The following is a 23,160-nucleotide window of genomic DNA, read 5'->3' as shown; positions in this document are numbered from 1 at the left end:
CCAATTTTCTTGAAGAGATCTCTAGTCTTTCCCATTCTGTTGTTTTCCTCTATTTCTTTGCATTGATCTTGAAGAAGGCTTTCTTATCTCTTCTTGCTATTCTCTGGAACTCTGCATTCAGATGCTTATATCTTTCCTTTTCTCCTTTGCTTTTTGCCTCTCTTCTTTTCACAGCTATTTGTAAGGGCTCCCCAGACAGCCATTTTGCTTGTTTGCATTTCTTTTCCATGGGGTTGGTCTTGATCCCTGTCTCCTGTACAATGTCTCAAACCTCATTCCATAGTTCATCAGGCACTCTATCGATCAGATATAGGCCCTTAAATCTATTTCTCTCTTCCACTGTATAACCATAAGGGATTTGATTTAGGTCATACCTGAATGGTCTAGGGGTTTTCCCTACTTTCTTCAATTTAAGTCTGAATTTGGCAAAAAGGAGTTCATGATCTGAGCCACAGTCAGCTCCTGGTCTTGTTTTTGTTGACTGTATAGAGTTTCTCCATCTTTGGCTGCAAAGAATATAATCAATCTGATTTCAGTGTTGACCATCTGGTGATGTCTATGTGTAGAGTCTTCTCTTATGTTGTTGGAAGAGGGTGTTTGCTATGACCAGTGCATTTTCTTGGCAAAACTCTATTAGTCTTTGCCCTGCTTCATTCCACATTCCAAGGCCAAATTTGCCTGTTACTCCAGGTGTTTCTTGACTTCCTACTTTTGCATTCCAGTCCCCTATAATGAAAAGGACATCTCTTTTGGGTGTTAGTTCTCAAAGGTCTTGTAGGTCTTCATAACACCGTTCAACTTCAGCTTCTTCAGCGTTACTGGTTGGGGCACAGACTTGGATAACTGTGATACTGAATGGTTTGCCTTGGAGACAAACAGAGATCATTCTGTCGTTTTTGAGATTGCATCCAAGTACTGCATTTCGGACTCTTTTGTTGACCATGATGGCTACTCCATTTCTTCTGAGGGATTCCTGCCCGCAGTAGTAGATATAATGGTCAACTGAGTTAAATTCACCCATTCCAGTCCATTTTAGTTCGCTGATTCCTAGAATGTCGTCGTTCACCCTTGCAATCTCTTGTTTGACCACTTCCAATTTGCCTTGATTCATGGACCCGACGTTTCAGGTTCCTATGCAATATTGCTCTTTACAGCATCGGATCTTGCTTCTATCACCAGCCACATCCACAACTGGGTATTGTTTTTGCTTTGGCTCCATCCCTTCATTCTTTCTGGAGTTATTTCTCCACTGATCTCCAGTAGCATATTGGGCACCTAATGACCTGGGGAGTTCCTCTTTCAGTATCCTATCATTTTGCCTTTTCATACTGTTCATGGGGTTCTCAAGGCAAGAATACTGAAGTGGCTTGCCATTCCGTTCTCCAGTGGACCACATTCTAGAAATCTGTATGCAGGTCAGGAAGCAACAGTTACAACTGGACATGGAACAACAGACTGGTTCCAAATAGGAAAAGGAGTACGTCAAGGCTGTATATTGTCACCCTGCTTATTTAACTTATATGCAGAGTACATCATGAGAAACGCTGGACTGGAAGAAACACAAGCTGGAATCAAGATTGCCGGGAGAAATATCAATAACCTCAGATATGCAGATGACACCACCATTATGGCAGAAAGTGAAGAGGAGCTAAAGAGCCTCTTGATGAAAGTGAAAGAGGAGAGTGAAAAAGCTGGCTTAAAGCTCAACATTCAGAAAACGAAGATCATGGCATCTGGCATGGGAAATAGATGGGGAAACGGTAGAAACAGTGGCAGACTTTATTTTTGGGGGCTCCAAATCACTGCAGATGGTGACTGCAGCTATGAAATTCAAAGACGCTTACTCCTTGGAAGAAAAGTTATGACCAACCTAGATAGCATATTCAAAAGCAGAGACATTACTTTGCCGACTAAGGTCCGTCTAGTCAAGGCTATGGTTTTTCCTGTGGTCATGTATGGATGTGAGAGTTGGACTGTGAAAAAGGCTGAGCCCCAAAGAACTGATGCTTTTGAACTGTCATGTTGGAGAAGACTCTTGAGAGTCCCGTGGACTGCAAGGAGATCCAACCAGTCCATTCTGAAGGAGATCAGCCCTGGGATTTCTTTGGAAGGAATGATGCTAAAGCTGAAGCTCCAGTACTTTGGCCACCTCATGCGAAGAGTTGACTCACTGGAAAGACTCTGATGTTGGGAGGGATTGGGGGCAGGAGGAGAAGGGGACGACCGAGGATGAGATGGCTGGATGGCATCACGGACTCGATGGAAGTGAGTCTGAGTGAACTCCGGGAGATGGTGATGGACAGGGAGGCTTGGCATGCTGCGATTCTTGGGGTCGCAAAGTTCAGACCCGACTGAGCGACTGAACTGAACTGAACTGAACTGAACTGATGAGGATTAATTGAGACAACACACGTGAAGAGCTCAGTATAGGCTCTGGCACTTTGTCCTAAGCAAGCATCCAAAAAGTGGCTGCTGGAACTTTTATCATCATTAGCATTATTGTTGTTGTTATGTGAGTTTGTGAATTTAGGGAAAATAATTCCACCATCTGGAAAAACATTAATAAGAAAGTTAATTTCTGTTACACCAAGTTCTGCACATCATCATTATTTTCTACCGATTTCTGGGCCTGTTTGGAACTCTGCCAGGGGCTTCCCAGGTGGCACTAATGGTAAAGAACCTGCCAACCAATGCAGGAGACATGAGACGTGAGTTCAATCCCTGGGATAGGAAGATTCCCCTGGAGGAGGACATGGCAACCCTTTCCAGTTTTCTTTTCTGGAGAATTCCATGGACAGAGGAGCCTGGGCAGGCTACAGTCCATGGGGTCACAAAGAGTGGGACATGGCCAAATTCTCCTTTGTACCTTCTCTGATATAGAACACAAACCCAATATGATAGCTGTATTTTCCTGGTTTTTAATATTAAAAGGACCTGTTAGTACTTCAGAGCCTATTAATGTTATTTTAAGTATCTCCAATAGTTCTAAGCATGTGTAAGAGTACATGTGTGTGTGAGACACTCTGGGGAAAGTAAATGTTACCTTGCTGCTGCTGCTGCTAAGTCGCTTCAGTTGTGTCCGACTCTGTGCAACCCCACAGACGGCAGCCCACTAGGCTCCCCCGTCCCTGGGATTCTCCAGGCAAGAACACTGGAGTGGGTTGCCATTTCCTTCTCCAGTGCATAAACGTGAAAAGTGAAAGTGAAGTCGCTCAGTCGTGTCCGACTCCTAGCGACCCCATGGACTGCAGCCCACCAGGCTCCTCTATCCATGGGATTTTCCAGGTAAGAGTACTGGAGTCGGTTGCCATTGCCTTCTCCGAATGTTACCTTATACAACACCTATAGACTTTAAAGACTAAATTGGATATATCAAAGATTCAAACTAAACATATAAAAAGGGCTCCTTTTTTAATTTGGTGGTGGTGGTTTAGTTGCTAAGTCATGTCTGACTCTTGTGACCCCATGGACTGTAGCCCGCCAGGCTCCTCTGTCTACAGGATTCTCCACGTAAGAATACTGGAGTGGGTTGCCATTTCCTTCTCCAATACATTAAACTACTTAATTTTCACACCAATGTTATGAAGTAGAAACTACTGCTATCCCTACTGTGCAGAAAGGAAAAACAGGCAGAGCAGTTAAGTACCTGCCAAGGTCACACAGTTTGCTGTGCTGGAGCCTCAGCGATAATCTAAGCATCTGGGTCCAAAGTCCACATTCTTACCCACTATCCCACGTGTGCTTTGACTCCCACTACCCATCATGGAAACAACTGGGCTGCCAGCTAAGCACTTCCTTAGCAACTTTAACTTTTCAGAACATAAGTGAGAATCTGGCACGCACCCAAAGGTACCATGAGAAGACAAGAGAGATAACGCACAGTTCAAAGGAAAGTTCTTCTGATAAACTCACAGCATGCTCTTTTTCATGAGATACAATTCTAACAAATCTGATCGTCCAATCTTCTGGCCAACAGTGCAATAGAAAGAAGCAGACAGAGGAGGCAGATATAAAGGGCTAGACTTCAAAAATCAAGAAATGTGCCCTATCATTTTAATCTGAATACAATGCATTGTCAGTAAGTTAACTGACGTAAAGAGAAGCAACCAGGGGATTCCCTGACAGTCCAGTGGTTAGGATTCTATTAAGTCAGTCGCTCAGCATGGCCATCAGAGAGATGGGGATGAGGGGAAGCAGGGGCAACTCGTGACACTGAGTGCGGAAAGGTTATCATTTAGAGCCTTTTTCTAAGAGGCAAAGTGACCTTTATTTGTCATGAGCTGCTGAAGGCAACTTATAACTATTAGTTACATTATGATAACTATCTACTCTCAGCATGCTATTTGAGATGAAATGCATTTGAGAAATACTTACAGATACTGGTTAAAACAACTTTGGCAATTTAAATAGAATTTTAGAAAATTTACCTCTATGAAATCCTTTATTTTCCAAAGTCACTGAGTATCTTATTGTATCTACCTCTGATATCCAAACAATACTATTATCAGACATTATGTTACCCTTCATCAAATTCTATACAAAAAATTTAAACAATTTTGCCCAAATAAGGTTTCACTTAGCTTCAGGTTCAGACTGGATATCAGTTATCAAGAAAAAGGGGAAAAACAGCTACTTTGGATGCAAATTCTTAAAATCCTTTTCATTACACTTGACTATTTCAGGTTTAGTTTTTGTTTTTCAAAATGTCAAAGACTAGATATTACAATTCTAATTCAGAAAATGAGCACATAACACTGCCAAGGAAGCTGTCCTCTTCTACCACATTCCAAATCGAACCTGAATCTTACCAGTCTTCGAGAGCTAACTCTCAACCCACAGATGACCACATTAAATGATTCTATGGGGAGATAACTGGCAAAACCCAGTTACCTGAGTTAAGGGGGGACGTTCCATAGGACAAACGACCAAGTTTCTTTTTTTAAAAAGGCAGGGGGACAAGGAAAAAATAAAAAAAAAGTGAAGGCAGAACCTGTAGACATAAAAGAAGTGTGAGGCATATCGACTAACTGCAACATGCGAAACTTGTTATTAAGAAGCTATTATTAATATTGTTAAGAGGTGACAATGGTATTATGATTACATTTTTATAAACTATATTAAGGCATATCTTAAAATCATGTAATTCATACATGGGCTTCCCTGGTGGCTCAGCACTAAAGAATTCACCTGCCAATGCAGGAGGCGCGGGGTGATCCCTGAGTTGGGATGATCCCCTGGAAAAGGAAATGGCAACTCACTCCAGTATTCTTGCCTGGGAAATCCCAGGGACAGAGGAGCCTGGCAGACTACAGTTTGTGGCGTTGCGAAGAGTCGGGCATGACAAGAACTAAACTACAGCAACAACTAATTCATATAAAGTGCATCATTCAAAGATTTTTCTTTAATAAATTCACCTAGTTGTGCAGCCATCGCATAAATCGATTTTAAAATATTTCCATTGCCCAGTAAGACCCCTCCCATCCATTCATCCTTCCTCACACACACACCAGCTGACCAATCCTCTTTCTGACTCTGTAGATGTGTCTCCTTGGACATTCCGCATTAACAGAACCATCTGGCTCCTTACACTTTACAATTTTTAAGGCTCATTAATGTCAGAGCACGTATCAATAGTTTGTTTCCTTTTACTGCTGAATAGTATTCCACTGCATTGTATAGACATATTTTGTCTATTCATTTACCAGTCGATGGGCAGTTCGGTTGCTGCCAACACACTGCTGTGGACACGTGCGTGTAAAAGTTGCTGTGTAGGTAGATACACAAGAGTGGAACTGCTAGGTCATTATGGCAAACTAATAAACTTTACAAGAAATTTTTAAAGTGCTTTAGATATATTAGCTTATTTAACCCCTACAACAGCCTTAAGAGGAAGCTATTACTATTATCCCCATTTTAGGGATGAGGAAACAAAGGTCCATCCAAAAAGCTTAAGCAATGTGGTCAAGTCAGATGAGAATCAAAGTAGCTTGGCTTTAACGTCTGCAGTCGTAACCACTGGGCCATATATTTCAAGCTCACTGACAAGTTAAACATTTCTCAGAAGACATAAACAAATTAAAGAAATTTAATATAAAAATTCAGGTGGCTTCTAAGAACACAAAAGGAGAGAGTCCAATGTTAATTAAATTTAAGTGTATACCTCATAACATATATATGGTAGTAATTCTCATTATCTCTGAGTGGCAGAATAGGAATACATTTCTTTTTAATTGTATTTTCATTTATTACAGTGATACATATATATATATATATATATACATACACATATATATAAAAGGCAGTATTTAAGATTAACATAAAACAAACAACGCACTAATCAGAAACCAAATGACCTGATGAACAATAAGATTTTAAGTTCCTAATTTTTTAAAGGACATTTTAAGATGTCCTGAGTGAGTACTATGCATCGACCCTAAGTTGAGTGCTGTGGACATAAATCTGATTACAGCTTAGGAACAAAGAAAGGCAACTCTAGAATCACAGCTGTGGGAAAAGGTGCTGCTGCTGGAGGAGTCATCTTAATCAGAGGACGGGCTGGGGAGAAAGGTTTCCCAAAAGAGAAGGCCCTAAACTGATCTGAGGGAATGGTGTATGAACACACTGCTTCTAAGCAGACTCTTTCATCAATATCATAGCCTCTTCCTAATGATTAAAAATGGAGGCACTGCTTCAAACGTCAAACCTTTCTTTTTTTTTCAGTTGGTCAATTTTGAATACTCACTAAATAACAGGAGTTTCAAAGAAAAGGAAAAAAGCTTTGTCTTGTGGTGTTAGAATATGGAGCATAAAAAAAATCTGTAAATACCTATAAATGAGAAAGTATTTTTAAAATTCATTATATTCAAGTGTAATCACAGTCAGTCAACGCATCCTTGAAACTTCATCCTAATAGCACTTCTAAGTCTACTGATGATCAAAATCAGGGGTGGGCAAACTACAAGCACAGGTGGCCTGGTTGGTTAAGAATGATTTTTCAGCAAAGAATAGTATTTATGTTTAAGGAGGAAGAGAGCGAGAACCATATACAGAGACTAACGTGGTCCCAAAAGCCTACAATATTTTACTCTCGACTTTTACAGAAAAAGTTATCTACAATAAAAAAAAAAATTACTGGATGGATCTGTGGCCATACAGAAAGGCACTATCACTAAGGTAGTTGGAATTCAGTCTAGACACTAGCACACTTATTTATTTATGATGGGAGGGAGAAACTGGGGAGGGGAGAGGTTTTTAAGAGTACGTAGTTAGTTCAGAAAGACATGGGTTCTGCAGGGAGTGGGGGGAATTCAGGGATAGAATATAGTTGAAGCAGATGAAAAATAGGGAGTAGTCCTGGGGCTTTACAAGCTACTCCAGGTGGAAGGCAGCTATTGCAATATTAACGAGCCATAAAATGTGAGAGTTAGGTTTATTGAGGAAACTGAGACTCAGAGCTAAAGTGACTTGCCCAAGTTCACAGAGCAGGAGTACGGGACACCAAGAACTGGTCTGCAAACATCAGATCCCAGTTCCATTCTCTCCACTGCAGCACACTGCCTCTCGTCACTGGACAGAGTTAACCTGGACAAACACCGCCATCACTGTGTGACAAGTGAGCTCAAAGGAGTCCAGAGGGAACAGTCTCCTCCGGAGCTCCCCTTCCTCCTGCAATTATCAGTGGCTTTTCAGGGAAGAACTGGGCAAGGTGTCTACAGGTCTCAGAGAGGTGGAGGACAGACAACAGCCCTCTCTGCCAGATACTGGGAACAACAAGAGAATGTTGACCAAACATCATTAAAACAAGCCTGATATATCCAGTGGCTGAGGGCAATAAGAAACACCAAATTTCAATGAATTTACCTGGTTCCAATTTGATTACTTTAATTGCTGCCAGTTCACCGGTGTTAACATTCCGTGCCTAAAAAAGAAAAGAAGATAATTGTGAAAAGAAACCTTTCATAAAAACTTTATGAAATGCTATTGTAGCTTACTACTTATATTGTAAATTATTCAGAATATTTTTTAAAGCAAGAATTGTAAAAGTGATTTATATTCACAAAACAAACAGTATATTCTTCCCAATGAATTTCAACATCAATCCAAGTATAAATTTAATGATGATAATAACAGCAATTAACAGAAACCCAGATTGTAGTATATCCAGGCACTATTCCATGTGTTTTTATATTTACTCACTGAATTTTTACAGCAATCTTAAGAGGCAGGTACTAATGTAATAATATCTATAATATTCTCATGTTGCACATGAAGCACTTGAGGCACAGAGAACTTGCCAAGACCGTATAGCTAGGGACATGCTGGGATTCAAACCCAGGCAGTCTGACTCCAGAGCCGAAGTTTTTTAAGCATTACATTCGACTGCCATCCACTCAAGTTCAGTTCAGTCACTCAGTCGTGTCCGACTCTGCAACCCCATGGACTTCAGCACACCAGGTTTCCCTGTCCATCACCAATTCCCAGAGCCTACTCAAACTCACGTCCATCACGTCGGTGATGCCATCCAGCCATCTCATCCTCTGGCAGCCCCTTCTCCTGCCACCTTCAACCTTTCCCAGCATCAGGGTCTTTTGCATTAGGTGGCCAAAATATTGGAGTTTCAGCTTTAGCATCAGTCCTTCCAATGAATATTTAGGACTGATTTCCTTTAGGATGGACTGGTTGAATCTCCTTGCAGTCCAAGGGACTCTCAAAAGTCTCCTCCAACACCACAATTTTAAAGCATCAATTCTTCGGCGCTCAGCTTTCTTTATAGCCCAACTCTCACATCAGTACATAACTACTCGAAAAACCACAGCTTTGACTAGACAGACCTTTGTTGGCAAAGTAACGTCTCTGCTTTTCAATAGGCTGTCTAGGTTGGGCATAGCTTTTCTTCCAAGGAGCAAGCGTCTTTTAATTTCATGGCTGTAGTCACCATCTGCAGTGATTTTGGAGCCCCCGCAAAAAAGTTTCTCACTTTTTCCATTGTTTCCTCATCTATCTGCCATGAAGCAACGGGACTAGATGCCATTATCTTAGTTTTCTGAATGATGAGTTTTAAGCCAACTTTTTCACTGTCCTCTTTCATTCAAAGAATTCTGAATTAACTAGCTTTAAACTTTTAACGTAAAAACCTTTAGAATATGAAAATCAAATACCTTAATATAACTGTAAAAACAAGCTCCTCATATCTGTTTAAACACATCTGATAGTATAAAGAAATCAATTCAATACAAACCAAATATATTTTACAAGCCACATATTAAAAATAAAAACTATTTAAAAAATCAATCCATAATATTAGATTGCCAGTGTTTACAAGTGTAATTACCTGTAAGTAAGCAGAAATCGTCTTTTCAACTTGTATAAAAATGGCAGCTATTTTTGTAAATTTAAAATGTTTTGTAATTGAATCAGAATTTTCAAATTATTTTACACTATGAACTGAAACTTAAATTGATTTTCATTTCAATTAATGAAGACCAATACATTCAATTCACTCAAAACTGAAAAATTCATTCATGTGATGAGAATTATTCTTAGTTTTAACACTTAAATGGACTGGTATGATGCTGTGAAAGTGCTGCACTCAATATGCCAGTAAGTTTGGGAAACTCAGCAGTGGCCACATGACTGGAAAAGGTCAGTTATCCCTTCAATCCCAAAGAAAGACAATGCCAAAGAATGCTTAAACTACCGCACAATTCACTCATCTCACACGCTAGTGAGGTAATGCTCTAAATTCTCCAAGCCAGGCTTCAGCAATATGTGAACCGTGAACTTCCAAATGTTCAAGCTGGTTTTAGAAAAGGCAGAGGAACCAGAGATCAAATTGCCAACATCCACTGGATCACCAAAAAAGCAAGAGAGTTCCAGAAAAACATCTATTTCTGCTTTCTTGACTATGCCAAAGCCTTTGACTGTGTGGATCACAATAAACTGTGGAAAATTCTTCAAGAGATGGGAATACCAGACCACCTGACCTGCCCCTTGAGAAACCTATATGCAAGTCAGGAGACAACAGTTAAAACTGGACATGGAACAACAGACTGGTTCCAAATAGGAAAAGGAGTATGTCAAGGCTGTATATTGTCACCCTGCTTATTTAACTTCTATGCAGAGTACATCATGAGAAATGCTGAGCTGGAAGAAGCACAAGCTGGAATCAAGATTGCTGGGAGAAATATTAATAACCTCAGATATGCAGATGACACCACCCTTATGGCAGAAAGTGAAGAGGAACTAAAGAGCCTCTTGATGAAAGTAAAAGAGGAGAGTGAAAAAGTTGGCTTAAAGTTCAACATTCAGAAAACTAAGATCATGGCATCTGGTCCCATCACTTCATGGCAAATAGATGGGGAAACAGTGGAAACAGTGGCAGACTTTATTTTGGGGGGCTCCAAAATCACTGCAGATGGTGACTGCAGCCATGAAATTAAAAGATGCTTACTCCTTGGAAGGAAAGTTATGACCAACCTAGATAGCATATTCAAAAGCAGAGACATTATTTTGCCAACAAAGGTCCATCTAGTCAAGGCTATAGTTTTTCCAGTGGTCATGTATGGATGTGAGAGTTGGACTTTGAAGAAAGCTAAGCAATGAAGAATTGATGCTTTGAACTGTGGTGTTGGAGAAGACTCTTGAGAGTCCCTTGGACTGCAAGGAGATCCAACCAGTCCATCCTAAAGGAGACCAGTCCTGAGTGTTCTTTGGAAGGACTGATGCTAAAGCTGAAATTCGAATACTTTGGCCACCTCATGTGAAGAGTTGACTCATTGGAAAAGACTCTGATGCTGGGAGGGATTGGGGACAGGAGGAGAAAGGGATGACAGAGGGTGAGATGGCTGGATGGCATCACCAACTTGATGGACATGAATTTGGGTGAACTCCAGGAGTTGGTTGATGGATAGGGAGGCCTGGTGTGCTGCAATTCATGGGGTTGCAAAAAGTCAGAAACGACTGAGTGACTGAAATGAACTGAACTGAACTGAAAGCTCAGTAAATCACCCATAAGGGATGATAACAATGTTAACAGTGGAATCCTTCTAAGAATATTGGGGCATTAAAAAAAAATCAGTTTCTAAGAAGACATATACAGGACACAATCACTGCTAAAAGATATAAATAAAAATTTAACCTTTAAACTCAAAGAACAACAAAGGCATTAAAAATACAAATTAAGAAAAATTAAAATTTCAAGGGAAGTTCATTCGTTTTGAAAAAAATCCCCATAACTCATAAACATTTATGATGCCAACTTACTACAGAGTAGTTAAGTTTTGAACTCAACAGTAATTTTTGAACTACAGGCAGTTCAAAACAGATTTGAACATTTATTTCAAATTAACTTAATTTCCATTACATGAAACAGACATTTCCAATAGTGTCACAGAAGTATTTATTGCTCTCACCAGGATAAGAAGATACATATATATAATGGAATAGAAATAAAATCAGAGTGTCATTCTGGGAGCATTTTGTAAAAAGGATGGAGCAGAGTGCGAAATATTCATTATATCACAACAACATTAGTCATAAATCTCAAACACTATCAGAACACCTTGCCTTTCTTCACGTTGTGATACCTTTTCTCTGTTAGACTTCTCCTTGATACTCTGTCCTCTAATCCATATCTTTTTAAAGCACTTCTCCAATAAAACAAGATAATTGTTTTATTTAATCCTCAATTCTCCATTTAAAAATCTTGAAAGAGTTTTATTTCCTGTTTACTGAAAAATAAATTCAGAGTCTGGGTAATTCCAAATGAACGAGCAAAAGAAAATATGAACTCAGAGAAAAGCGAGTTCAGTTCAGCTCAGTCGCTCAGTCGTGTCCGACTCTGCGACCTGTCCTAGGGTGACTATTTTTACAACTGAAATTCCGTTTCCAACTGACCACAAGAGGGCGCACTTCTACTGACAACACAAGTTACACAAAGGGCCTAAAATGGCTGCAGCACACACTGTACTCTTCTAAAAATAGATTCATTAATAGTTAACACCAGCACATATCTCACAGAAAACTATGACAGTAAACTAGGGGTAAGTAGTTTATAAGAGTCAGTTATTTACTACAGGCTTGACTTATGAATACCATTTTTCAAAATTTAAATTAGGATTTTCTACAGGGTGACAAGTTTTTAAATTATGGTTCTTTAGAGTCAATAAGAAAACAAGACAGCTAATGATTACTGTCCTTTTTGCCTTCTGAATATTTTCTAATATGTAACTTATCTGACAGAAATGAGATAATTCACAAAGAAGGGAAGAAAAAATCCTCAGGAAACCTGAATTTCTGATCTTTACCACATCATAATCCTTATGTTTATTAATGAAAGGTGTTTATGATTCATCAAGAATTTTGGGTCTTCTGGCTAAAATAAGTCATATTTTGCTGTTTCTACATTCACAGTGGCCAAGATTACACGTAAGTAAATTTAAAAATACCAACTCTCATGCTCTGTACCTGCTATTCTTTTTTCAATCACCTAGAAAAACTGATAACAGAAAAATGAGAACAAGGTAAATATTTCTAAATATTATAAAGCATATAGTATAAAAATTTCTAATTCAGTATCAGTACCATGAGGAGGCCTTACAAATAGCTTTGAAAAGAAGAGAAGCAAAAAGCAAAGGAGAAAAGGAAAGATAAACCCATTTGAAGGCAGAGTTCCAAAGAATAGCAAGAAGAGATAAGAAAGCCTTCTTCAGCGTTCAATGCAAAGAAACAGAGGAAAACAACAGAATGGGAAAGACTAGAGATCTCTTCAAGAAAATTAGAGATACCAAGGGAACATTTCATGCAAAGATGGGCTCAAAAAGGACAGAAATGGTATGGACCTAACAGAAGCAGAAGATATTAAGAAGAGGTGCCAAGAATACACAGAACTGTACAAAAAAGATCTTCATGACCCAGATAATCACAATGGTGTGATCACTCACCTAGAGCCAGACATCCTGGAATGCGAAGTCAAGTGGGCCTTAGAAAGCATCACTACGAACAAAGCTAGTGGAGGTGATGGAATTCCAGTTGACCTATTTCAAATCCTGAAAGATGAAGCTGTGAAAGTGCTGCACTCAATATGCCAGCAAATTTGGAAAACTCAGCAGAGGCCACAGGACTGGAAAAGGTCAGTTTTCATTCCAATCCCAAAGAAAGGCAGTGCCAAAGAATGCTTAAACTACTGCACAATTCACTCATCTCACACGTTAGTAAAGCAATGCTCAACATTCTCCAAGCCAGGCATCAGCAATACGTGAACCGTGAACTTCCTGATGTTCAAGCTGGTTTTAGAAAAGGCAGAGGAACCAGAGATCAAATTGCCAACATCCGCTGGATCATCAAAAAAACAAGAGAGTTCCAGAAAAACATCTATTTCTGCTTTCTTGACTATGCCAAAGCCTTTGACTGTGTGGATCACAATAAACTGTGGAAAATTCTGAGAGAGATGGGAATACCAGACCACCTGACCGCCTCTTGAGAAATCTATATGCAGGTCAGGAAGCAAAACAGTTAGAACTGGACACGGAACAACAGACTGGTTACAAATAGGAAAAGGGGTACATCAAGGCTGTATATTGTCACCCTGCTTATTTAACTTATATGCAGAGTATATCATGAGAAATGCTGGGCTGGATGAAGCACAAGCTGGAATCAAGATTGCCAGGAGACTATCAATAACCTCAGATATGCAGATGACACCACCCTTATGGCAGAAAGTGAAGAAGAACTAAAAAGCCTCTTGATGAAAGTGAAAGAGGAGAGTGAAAAAGTTGGCTTACAGCTCCACATTCAGAAAAGAAACATCATGGCATCCGGTCCCATCATTTCATGGGAAATAGATGGGGAAACAGTGGCTGACTTTATTTTTGGGGGCTCCAAAATCACTGCAGATGGTGACTGCAGCTATGAAATTAAAAGACACTTACTCCTTGGAAGGAAACTTATGACCAACCTAGATAGCATATTAAAAAGCAGACATTACTAGCGGACCAACAAAGGTCGGTCTAGTCAAAGCCATGGTTTTTCCAGTAGTCATGTATAGATGTGAGAGTTGGACTATAAAAAAAGCCGAGTGCCGAAGAACTGATGCTTTTGAGCAGTGGTATTGGAGAAGACTCTTGAGAGTCCCTTGGACTGCGAGGAGATCCAACCAGTCCATCCTAAAGGAGATCAGTCCTGCGTGTTCACTGGGAGGACTGATTTTGAAGCTGAAACTCCAATGCTTTGGCCACCTGATGCAAAGAGCTGACTCATTTGCAAAGACCCTGATGCTGAGAAAGATTGAAGGTGGGAAAAGAAGGGGATGACATAGGATGAGATGGTTGGATGGCATCATCAACTCGATGGACATGAGTGTGGGTAAACTTTGGGAGCTGGTGATAAGACAGGGAGGCCTGGCGTGCTGTGGTCCATGGGGTCACAAAGAGTTGGACACGACTAAACGACTGAACTGAATTGAACTAAACTGAACATGAACTTTACAGCTGCCCAGGGAAGAAAACTGAGGATAAATATTCTCAGCTTCTAGACCTAGTCTTCTGCCACAGCATTGATTTGTCCACCATTCTCACATGTTCTGAAAGTAATGCTCAGATCAGTTGTTTTTGAGTTCAAAACTCTTCAGGAGTACACACCATTGCTTGAAAGACATGATCCAAATTCCTTACCAGAAAATTTAAAGTGTTTACTAAATATAGCATTTTATAACAGCTTTACTGTGATACAATTCACATACCAAAAAGTTCACCCTTTTAATGTGTACAATTCAGTCATTTTTAGTATACGCACATAGTTATGTAACCATCATTCCTGTCTAATTTTGAAACATTTTTATCAACTCAGAACGAAACCCCAAGACCCATTGAGCAGTCGCTCTCTATTCCTCCCCCTCCCAATCCCTGACAACCAGTACTCTGTCTACTTTCTGTCTCAACAGATTTGACTATTCTGGATATTTCACACAAATATGATCGTACAAACTGTGGTCCCTTGTGACTGGCTTCTTTCACTGAGCATAAGCTTTCCAGGTTCGTCCATGTTGCAGCATATATCAGGACTTACTGTATTCTTTTTGTTGCTGAATAATATTTCATTGAATGAAAATTCCCCATTTGTTTATCCTTTTACCAGGTGAAGGATGTGTGGGCTGTTTCCATTTTGGGCTCTTATGAATAATGCTTTTATGAACCTGTGTAGATCTGTGCTTTCAATTCTCTTGGATAGGGAGCTAAGAGTGGAATCGCTGAATCACATGGTAGTCTCTGTTTAGCTTCCTCAAGAACTGTCAGACTGTTTTCCAAAGTGGCTGCACCATTTTATATTATTACCAGCAGTGTATGAGGGTTCCAATTTCTCTACAGCCAAGCCGATATATATTATTACCTGGCTTTTTAGTTTTCCTCGTTGCCGTGAAGTGGTATCTCTTTGTGTTTCAGTAACTCACTAATGACTAACAATCTTAAGCATCTTTTCATATGCCTGTTTGTCATATTTTGAATATTGTCTTTGAAAAAATGTGTATCTAATTCTTTGCCCATTTTTAATTATGTCATATTTTTACTGTTGACTTGTGAGCATTTTTTATAGATCCTGATGTAAATCTCTTATTAGTTACATGACCTGTAAATATTTAACCCCACTCTGAGTTGTCTTCATTTTTTGACGGTGTTCTCTGAAGGAAAAAATTTTTAAATTTTGTTAAGTCAAACTTTATCTACTTTTTGTTGCTTGTGCTTTCGGTATTATAGTTGAGAAATGACTGCCTGGAAACCAAGGTCACAAAGATTTTTTTTCCCTATGTTTTCTTCTAAAGAGTTTTATAGTTTTGCTTTTCCATTTAAGTCTATGACCCATTTCCATTTAGGTCTATGACTTTTTCTATGGTGTCTAGCAGGGCTCAAATTTCACTCTTTTGCACGTGGATAGCCAGCTGTGAAGTACAACATTTTAACTATAAAACTGTTTACTACCTGTCTGTATTTCCAGTCGGTCCTTAGTTGGCGCTTTATGCTCTAGCCAAACTAAACAACTGCCCAGCCCCAGTGCTAGCCACACTTTTACCCTCTGGCATACCCTCTGGCACTTACTGCTTAGACAGACACTTTCCGTAAACTCCCTCCTCCAGCCTAACTCCTAGACATCTTTTAAAGCTCACCTTAGGTTATTATCACTACCCACAAACCCTTCCGGACCCCACTTCAAGTCAGGCATCCCCCAAACACACTCCCAGATATCCTGGGTAACCTTTCTCATACAAGAGTGAGTTTGGTTTGGAAAATCCTGCAGATCTAGAGCTGATCTCAGATTAGACGAGCTCTTGGAAACCATTACGTTTCTAAGCTGTCCCGGAATTCAGTTTGGTTCAGTTAGTCTTTCAAAAAGCATTCATTCTAGCACTGGTTTGGGAAAAGGTTTCTCTGAGATGATTTCATACTGACTACCAAGTTATCTCTAAATATTGGAAAAGTATTCCTTGAGTGTGACAATGGGAGTAAACAAAATCAAGAATAAACTATTAGTGGCAAAAACATGCCATATACTGTATAAAGTGAGTTAGATAACTGGCAATAACAAACCTGACCGCCTACTATATACCCAAGGCCTTCTGTAATCAAAGCTTGCTGTTCAGAAGGGGCTGTCCAATGTGAACATATATAAAGAAAGGTTCCAAGATGGGAGTGAAGAAATGCAGAGTTTAGTGCTGGCTCTGCCAGTAACAAGCAATAGGATCTGAGTTAGTAATTTCCCCGTGTCTTCTGCCTTCAATCTAAAAATAAGAAGAGAAATAAGAGACTATTTCTAAGTTTCCTTCTAATTCTAAAAGTTAGGTGTTTACATCAAATAATTTAAGTCTAAATTAACAGATTCCAAATACTAAACCAGTTGGCTGGTTATACAAGGATCATATGAGGAGCTCAAAAACAAAACAACAAAAAACGCTGCCACTGATTTCTGAACCAATAGGTTCAGGACAAGACAGGGATCTGTATTTAAAGCTACTGAGGTGCTTCTGGTACTCAGCCAGGTCTGGGGACCTGGCTTAAGGCACCATGCCTTGTGAATTTTCTAAAATATAAATACCAACTTCTAAGTCTGGAAGGGGTGTGACAGGAATGGCTTTATGAAGGAGATACCATTTAAGCAGAGGTTTGACAGACGGGCTGGATTACAACACACACAGAAGCAGGAAAGAGGGCACAGCAAGAAAAGCATGAGCAAGGGCACAGGGACAGAAGACAGGCCCCTCAGGGTGTCTCCCATATAAATGCTCCTTCCCATATAAACGCTCCCTTTCAGAGGGAAATGGTTAACCCGAAGCTCCTGTTGAAGGAAGCTTTGTTTGCTTTTCCACAGTTACTCAGCCTAGCTGTGAGCCTACCACAAGGGCAACCAATTCTACAGGAAGACTGATAGCCAGGGTGACAGACATTCCTGATTCGCCCAGGACACGCACAGGTTATGCTCATCACCCTAGCAGAATTACTAATAGGGTCCACTTGCACTCTCAAATTTGTAAGTAAAATTTTGTTTAACTTGGACAGTGAACTATAAGGTCACTCTACCTTTGCGACTTGAGCTGACATGAAAAAGGAGATAGGTCGATCAGATTATTGAAAATAGGGGTCAGCAAGCATGACTGTTTTTGTAAATGAAGTTGTACAGGAACGTGTTCATTGGGTTAAGCATCATCTGTGGCTGCTTTCGCAACACAATGTTAAGAGTTGAGTAGCTGAGATAGAGACCATATGGCCCAGAACCCCTGAAGTACTTACTACCTGGCCCTTTACAGAAAAAACTCACTGACTCCCACTCTGAAACAGTACTGTCCAATAGAATGTTCTGCGTTAATGGAAAGGTTCTACACCTGCACTGTCCTCTACTGTAGCCCCTTGCCACATAAAGCTACTGGCAAACCAAGACATGGCTGGTTGTCTGAAGAACTGAATTTTATTTAATTATTTGATATGCAATAAGATATTTAAATTTGAAAGGCTCTCAAACTGCTCAGATATTTAAATATTTAATTGAGATATAATTGACATATAACATTGTATTCATTTTAGGTGTACAAAATAATGATTTGATATATATATTACTAAATGATCACAAGTTTAGTTAACATCCATCACCATACCTACACATTTTTTTTTCTTGTGATGAGAACTTTTAAGATCTATTCTGTTAGTATCAATACAGTATTATTAACTATAGTCACCCTGCTGTACTTTCCATCCTTAGGACTCAGTTTTAATTGGGGGGAAAAAAATCAACTTTAAAAAATATAGTTCTAGTAGTTTTAACACATGTATAGATTTGCATAAAGTGAGTTAACTATCATCTGGAAACAGGAAAGTTCCATCACTTCAAGAACTCTCTAGAGAAAGTTGCATTCTCCCCTTAACCTTTACCTCTGGCAACCACTGAGGTTCTTTGCCACTACAGTTTTACCTTTTCAAGAATTCCATGTAAATTAAATCATCCTGTACCTTTTTGAGACTTATCTTCTTTCACCAAGTTGCTCCATATATCATTAGTTCCTTTTTTATTGTTAAGTAGTATTCCACTGTATGGATATACCCCAGTTTATTCACTACCAGTTGAAGGATGTATCAGCTATTTTTAGTTTTTGGTAAATCTACATAGAGCTGCTATAAACTCAATGTACAGGTTATAAGAATATCTTGGAGAGGGATACAGTAGATATATGTTTAATTTTTAAAGACTCTGCCAATTCTGTTCTTCAGTGGATGTACCATTGTTCATTTCCAGCAGCGATGTATGAGTGCTCCAGCTCTTCCAGAACTTCCTTGTCAGAAACTGGAATTGTACTTTTTAGCCATTTCCAACAGGTACGTAATGGTATCTCATGGTGGTTTTAGTCTTCATTTTCCTAAAGGCTAATGATGTTAACATCTATTCCGGTGCTTATTTGCCACCCTTTGGTGAAGGGTCTTCTATCTTTTGACCATGTTTTAATTGGGATGTTTATTTTCTTACTGTTGAGCTTTGAAAATTTTTTTTTATATAAATATTCTAGATACAAGTTCTTTTGCAAGCATTATGATTTGCAAATATTTCCTCCCAGTCTTAGCTTGTCTTTTCTCTTAACATTTTTTTTTGCAGAGCATTATGGACTGAAGTGATGCTTTCGAACTGTGGTGCTGGAGAAGGCTCTTGAGAGTCTCTTGGATGGCAAGGAGATCAAATCAGTCAATCCCAATGGAAATCAACCTTGAATAGTCACTGGAGGGACTGATGCTGAAGCTGCAGCTCCAATACTTTGACCACCTGATGCAAAGAACCAACTCACTAGAAAAGACCCTGGTGCTGGCAAAGAATGAGGGCAGGAGGAGAAGGGGGGGACAAAAGATGAGATGGTTGGATGGCATCAGCAACTCAATGGACAGGAGTTTGAGCAAACTTGGGAAGACAGTGAAGGGCAGGGAAGCCTACTGTGCTGCAGTCCATGGGGTTGCAAACAGTCGGACACGACTGAGCGACTGAACAACAATGGACTAACTGTGTGCTCCCAAAATCTGGATGTTGAAGTTCTAATTCAGAGTACCTTAGAATGTAAGTGTATTTGGAGACAAGGCCTTAAAGGAGGTAACTAAGGTTAAATGAGTTCATACAGATGGGCTCTAATCCAATAGGACTAGTCTTCTTATAAGAAAAGGGCCCAGAGATGTTAGTGCAGAGAGACAAGGCCATGCTGAGAACACAGCAAGAAGGCAGCCGGCTACAACCCCAGGGGAGGCCTCGGGAGACACCAACACGAACACACCTTGACTTTGGACTCCTAGTCTCTACAACTGTGAGGAAGTAAAACTTCAATTGTTTTATGCCTCCCAGTCTGTGGTATTTTGCTACAGCAGACCTAGCAAACTAACACACCGAGCAGAATTTTTTACTTTTGATGAAATCCAGTTTATCAATTGTTTTCTTTTATGAATGATACTTCTGATGTCATGTGTAAGACCTTGCCTGACCTCAAGTCATAAAGATCTTCTCCTGTGTTTTCTTCTAAAAAACAAGTTTTACGTTTATATTTATGATATACTTTGAGTTCATTTTTAAGTTAATTTTGTTTTGTGACGCTTAGGTCAATGTTCCTTTGTTTTTCGCATATTTACGTCCAACTTTTCCAATACTATCTGTTGAAAAGGTTATTATCTTTCTTCCACTGAACTGCCTTACATCTCTGTTAAAATCAATTGGCTGTTATCTGTGTGGTTCTATTTCTGGATTCTACATTGATCCACTGATCTTGTTCTATTCCTTACCCACAATACACACAATCTCGATTACCACAGCTTTATAGTTAGGTCTTAAAAATGAGACATTGTGATTCTTCCAATTTTATTTTTCTTTTTTCAAAGTTCCTTTAGCTATTCTAGGTTCTTTCTCTTTTCACAGAAATTTTAGAATCACCTTGTCTATATTTGCTGTAAAATATCCTGCTGGGATTCTGATCTTGATTGTTGATAATTACAGATCAATTTGTGGAAAACTCACACCTTTACTGTTCAGAACTTTTCAGTCCATGAACATTACTCTCTGTGTAGGTTTTCTTTGATGTCTTTCATGAGTGCTTTATAAAAACATTTTCAGCACATAGATCCTACATATTGTTTTAACTTTGACTTTAAAAGCCATGTGTGACCAGTGACAACCATATTAGACATCACATCTCTAAGAAGTTTGAACCAGCACGCAATATAACCCAGTGTGAAAATGATGCCATAAAGCTGTGCCAGTGTCTTAGCAAGTAGGACCGTGGGCAAAATAAAGATATGAAGAGACAGAAAAGATACAGCATGGAGACAGGCAATAAAGAGCAGAGAAGAGCACAAATGCAGAGGAGAAAATAAGAGACCATGAGAAAGAAGCGTATCTCCAAAGCTGCCCTGAGTTCCTGACAGCTTTCCAGTCCCCTATCACATGCAGCTTTCAACAGCCTCTCTTTTCCCGAATTAACCTGAATGTCTCTTTGTTTCTTAAAACCAGATGATTAAAGATCTAAGTTTCTAAGACTGTATGATGCTAATTAAAAAAAAAAAAAACACAGAAAGCAGATTGAGACTATCATACTGACTTTTTAAAAAGATGCACTTAACAGCTAATGACTGTATAAAGACACAGAAAATAATCTATGACTGATAAAAATCAAACAACAACAAGTTATATTTCAAAGTTTATTTTTTTAAAGTTACTTGGAATTCAAATTGGACTTGTTCCATACCAATAACACTTTCAAATGGTAACCGGCAGACCACAAATGTCAAATGTACTGGTAACATGTATAAAACCTTAACAGTGGCAATAAGTTTGGGGAAACATAAGGGGCCAGGTAACCACATTCCTACTTCCCACTATAGAAATGACAGAAGCAGCATCTCTAATCCAAAAAGGCCCAAACTCCAGTGTGTATAAAAAATCACCTGAGGTTTTGCTTTTGGAAATATGTAAAACTAGATATGAAAATCCTTCCCATTAGAAATACCCAGCTATAGCAAGTAAAACAGAACAAGTACTCTTTTAAATGTACTGCTGGACTTGGGAAGAAAGAAATCCACAGGAGGCAAAAACAGAGAGAAAATAGTAATTTGCTAAAAAAATAAAATCTGTTGAATGCATTTACTGAAGGAAATCAGAGTGGTAAACAAGAGCTAAAGTCATGACTTCAGCTTAAACTTGGAAACTTTAATTGGCCACCTGATGCGAAGAACTGACTCATTTGAAAAGAGCCTGATGTTGGGAAAGATTGAAGGCTGGAGAAGGGGACGACAGGGCATCACTGACTCAATGGACAGGAGCCTGAGTAAACTCCAGGAGCTGGCGATGAACAGGGAAGCCTGGCATGCTGCAGTTCATGGGGTCGCAGAGTCTGACAGGACTGAGCAACTGAACTGAACTGAACTGACAGTGAAAGCTGGAATTGAGATCACCACAAAAAAAGCAACAATGACCCCAAAATCACACCTCTCAGTGCATGGAGGTAAGGAAGGGGGTGTCTGTCCACTGACACAGAGAACAAATTTTTTTAAAAAGTGCTTGAATCACTGGAACGGGATTCCTTGAAAATTCAAATTCATAATTACAGCCTATTTTCTCAGTTGAGTATAAATTTACACTGCAAGGACCAGGAAACTCAGGCCAAGAAATGAATTCAAGCTATTTCTGCATTGGTAATCAAGGCACCCGTCAGAAAGAGAAGCCAATTTTCTACAGAGAAATACACTTTCAATCCATGCCCCAGGAGATTCCTAAATACAGCACCGGCCAAACATGAAATTAAAACGAAATTATCAAACCAAAAGGAAACAAACTACAAGAACAGCAAAAATTTAAAACAACAGGATGAAATCTGTGGGAAGTTCAAATTTTGGAATTAATGGATACATAAAAGTAGGCTTTAAGTTAAGTATGCTTTAAAAGTTTATAGGACTAAAGGAAAGTATTAACTACATGGGCCAGAAATAAGAGGCTAACAAAAATGACTTGAAAGATACGGGGAAAAGAACTTAATAGAATTTCTGGAAATAAAAAATATAATTCTTGAAATTAAAAACCTAATTGGAGCACACACAGAGACGGAATTAGTAAACCAAATGATAGATCTAAAATAGCAAAAAGAGACAGATACAGAAGATATGAGAGATTGAGACATTTAAAAATCATCTTATCTCATAAGGATATCTCATGAAAGAGAAAGGAACATACATCTAATTACAATTTCAAAAGAAAAAAATAAAAATCCAACCGTGGTGAAATATTATGTCAAATAAACTGAATATATATTTATTGAGTTAATTGGTAGTTCAGATTAATTTAAAAAAGATGGAAAAAAAAGACAAAATAGTCTACCTAATAAACTATTTTTCTCACTTGAAGCCTTCTATTTATTTTTAAGTATGAATTTCTACCTTACAAAAGAATATATCCTTCAAATACATCAGTCATGAAACCTAGCACCCATCCATTTGAGAACACCATTTCCACCTATAATAATCAGGATCTATCCATTAAATAAAAGCATGCAACAGCCAACTGCATCTTTTAAATTTTAAATTGTTTAGATCTGAATTAAGTAAACAAATTACTGGAACACATGAATGCATCGGAGTGCTGGATTTATATCTTTCACTAAAATCAGTG

The 23,160-nt window shown here is 39.0% G+C and overlaps 1 protein-coding gene across 4 annotated transcripts in view; it reads right to left on the bottom strand.

The window, feature by feature from the left end:
• MAP4K3 (mitogen-activated protein kinase kinase kinase kinase 3) overlaps nucleotides 1-23,160 on the bottom strand; it is a 189,469-nt gene that overhangs the window by 123,538 nt on the left and 42,771 nt on the right. For all 4 annotated transcript variants that reach the window (XM_069583498.1, XM_069583500.1, XM_069583499.1 and 1 more), the window contains exon 2: nucleotides 7,861-7,918. In XM_069583498.1, the coding sequence (XP_069439599.1) occupies nucleotides 7,861-7,918 (58 nt within the window). The remainder of the gene's footprint in view (nucleotides 1-7,860; nucleotides 7,919-23,160) is intronic.

This window comes from Ovis canadensis, chromosome 3 (genome assembly GCF_042477335.2).
Source record: "Ovis canadensis isolate MfBH-ARS-UI-01 breed Bighorn chromosome 3, ARS-UI_OviCan_v2, whole genome shotgun sequence".
In the NCBI taxonomy this organism is placed as follows: domain Eukaryota; kingdom Metazoa; phylum Chordata; class Mammalia; order Artiodactyla; family Bovidae; genus Ovis; species Ovis canadensis.
This window is presented reverse-complemented; position numbering and strand designations above follow the sequence as displayed.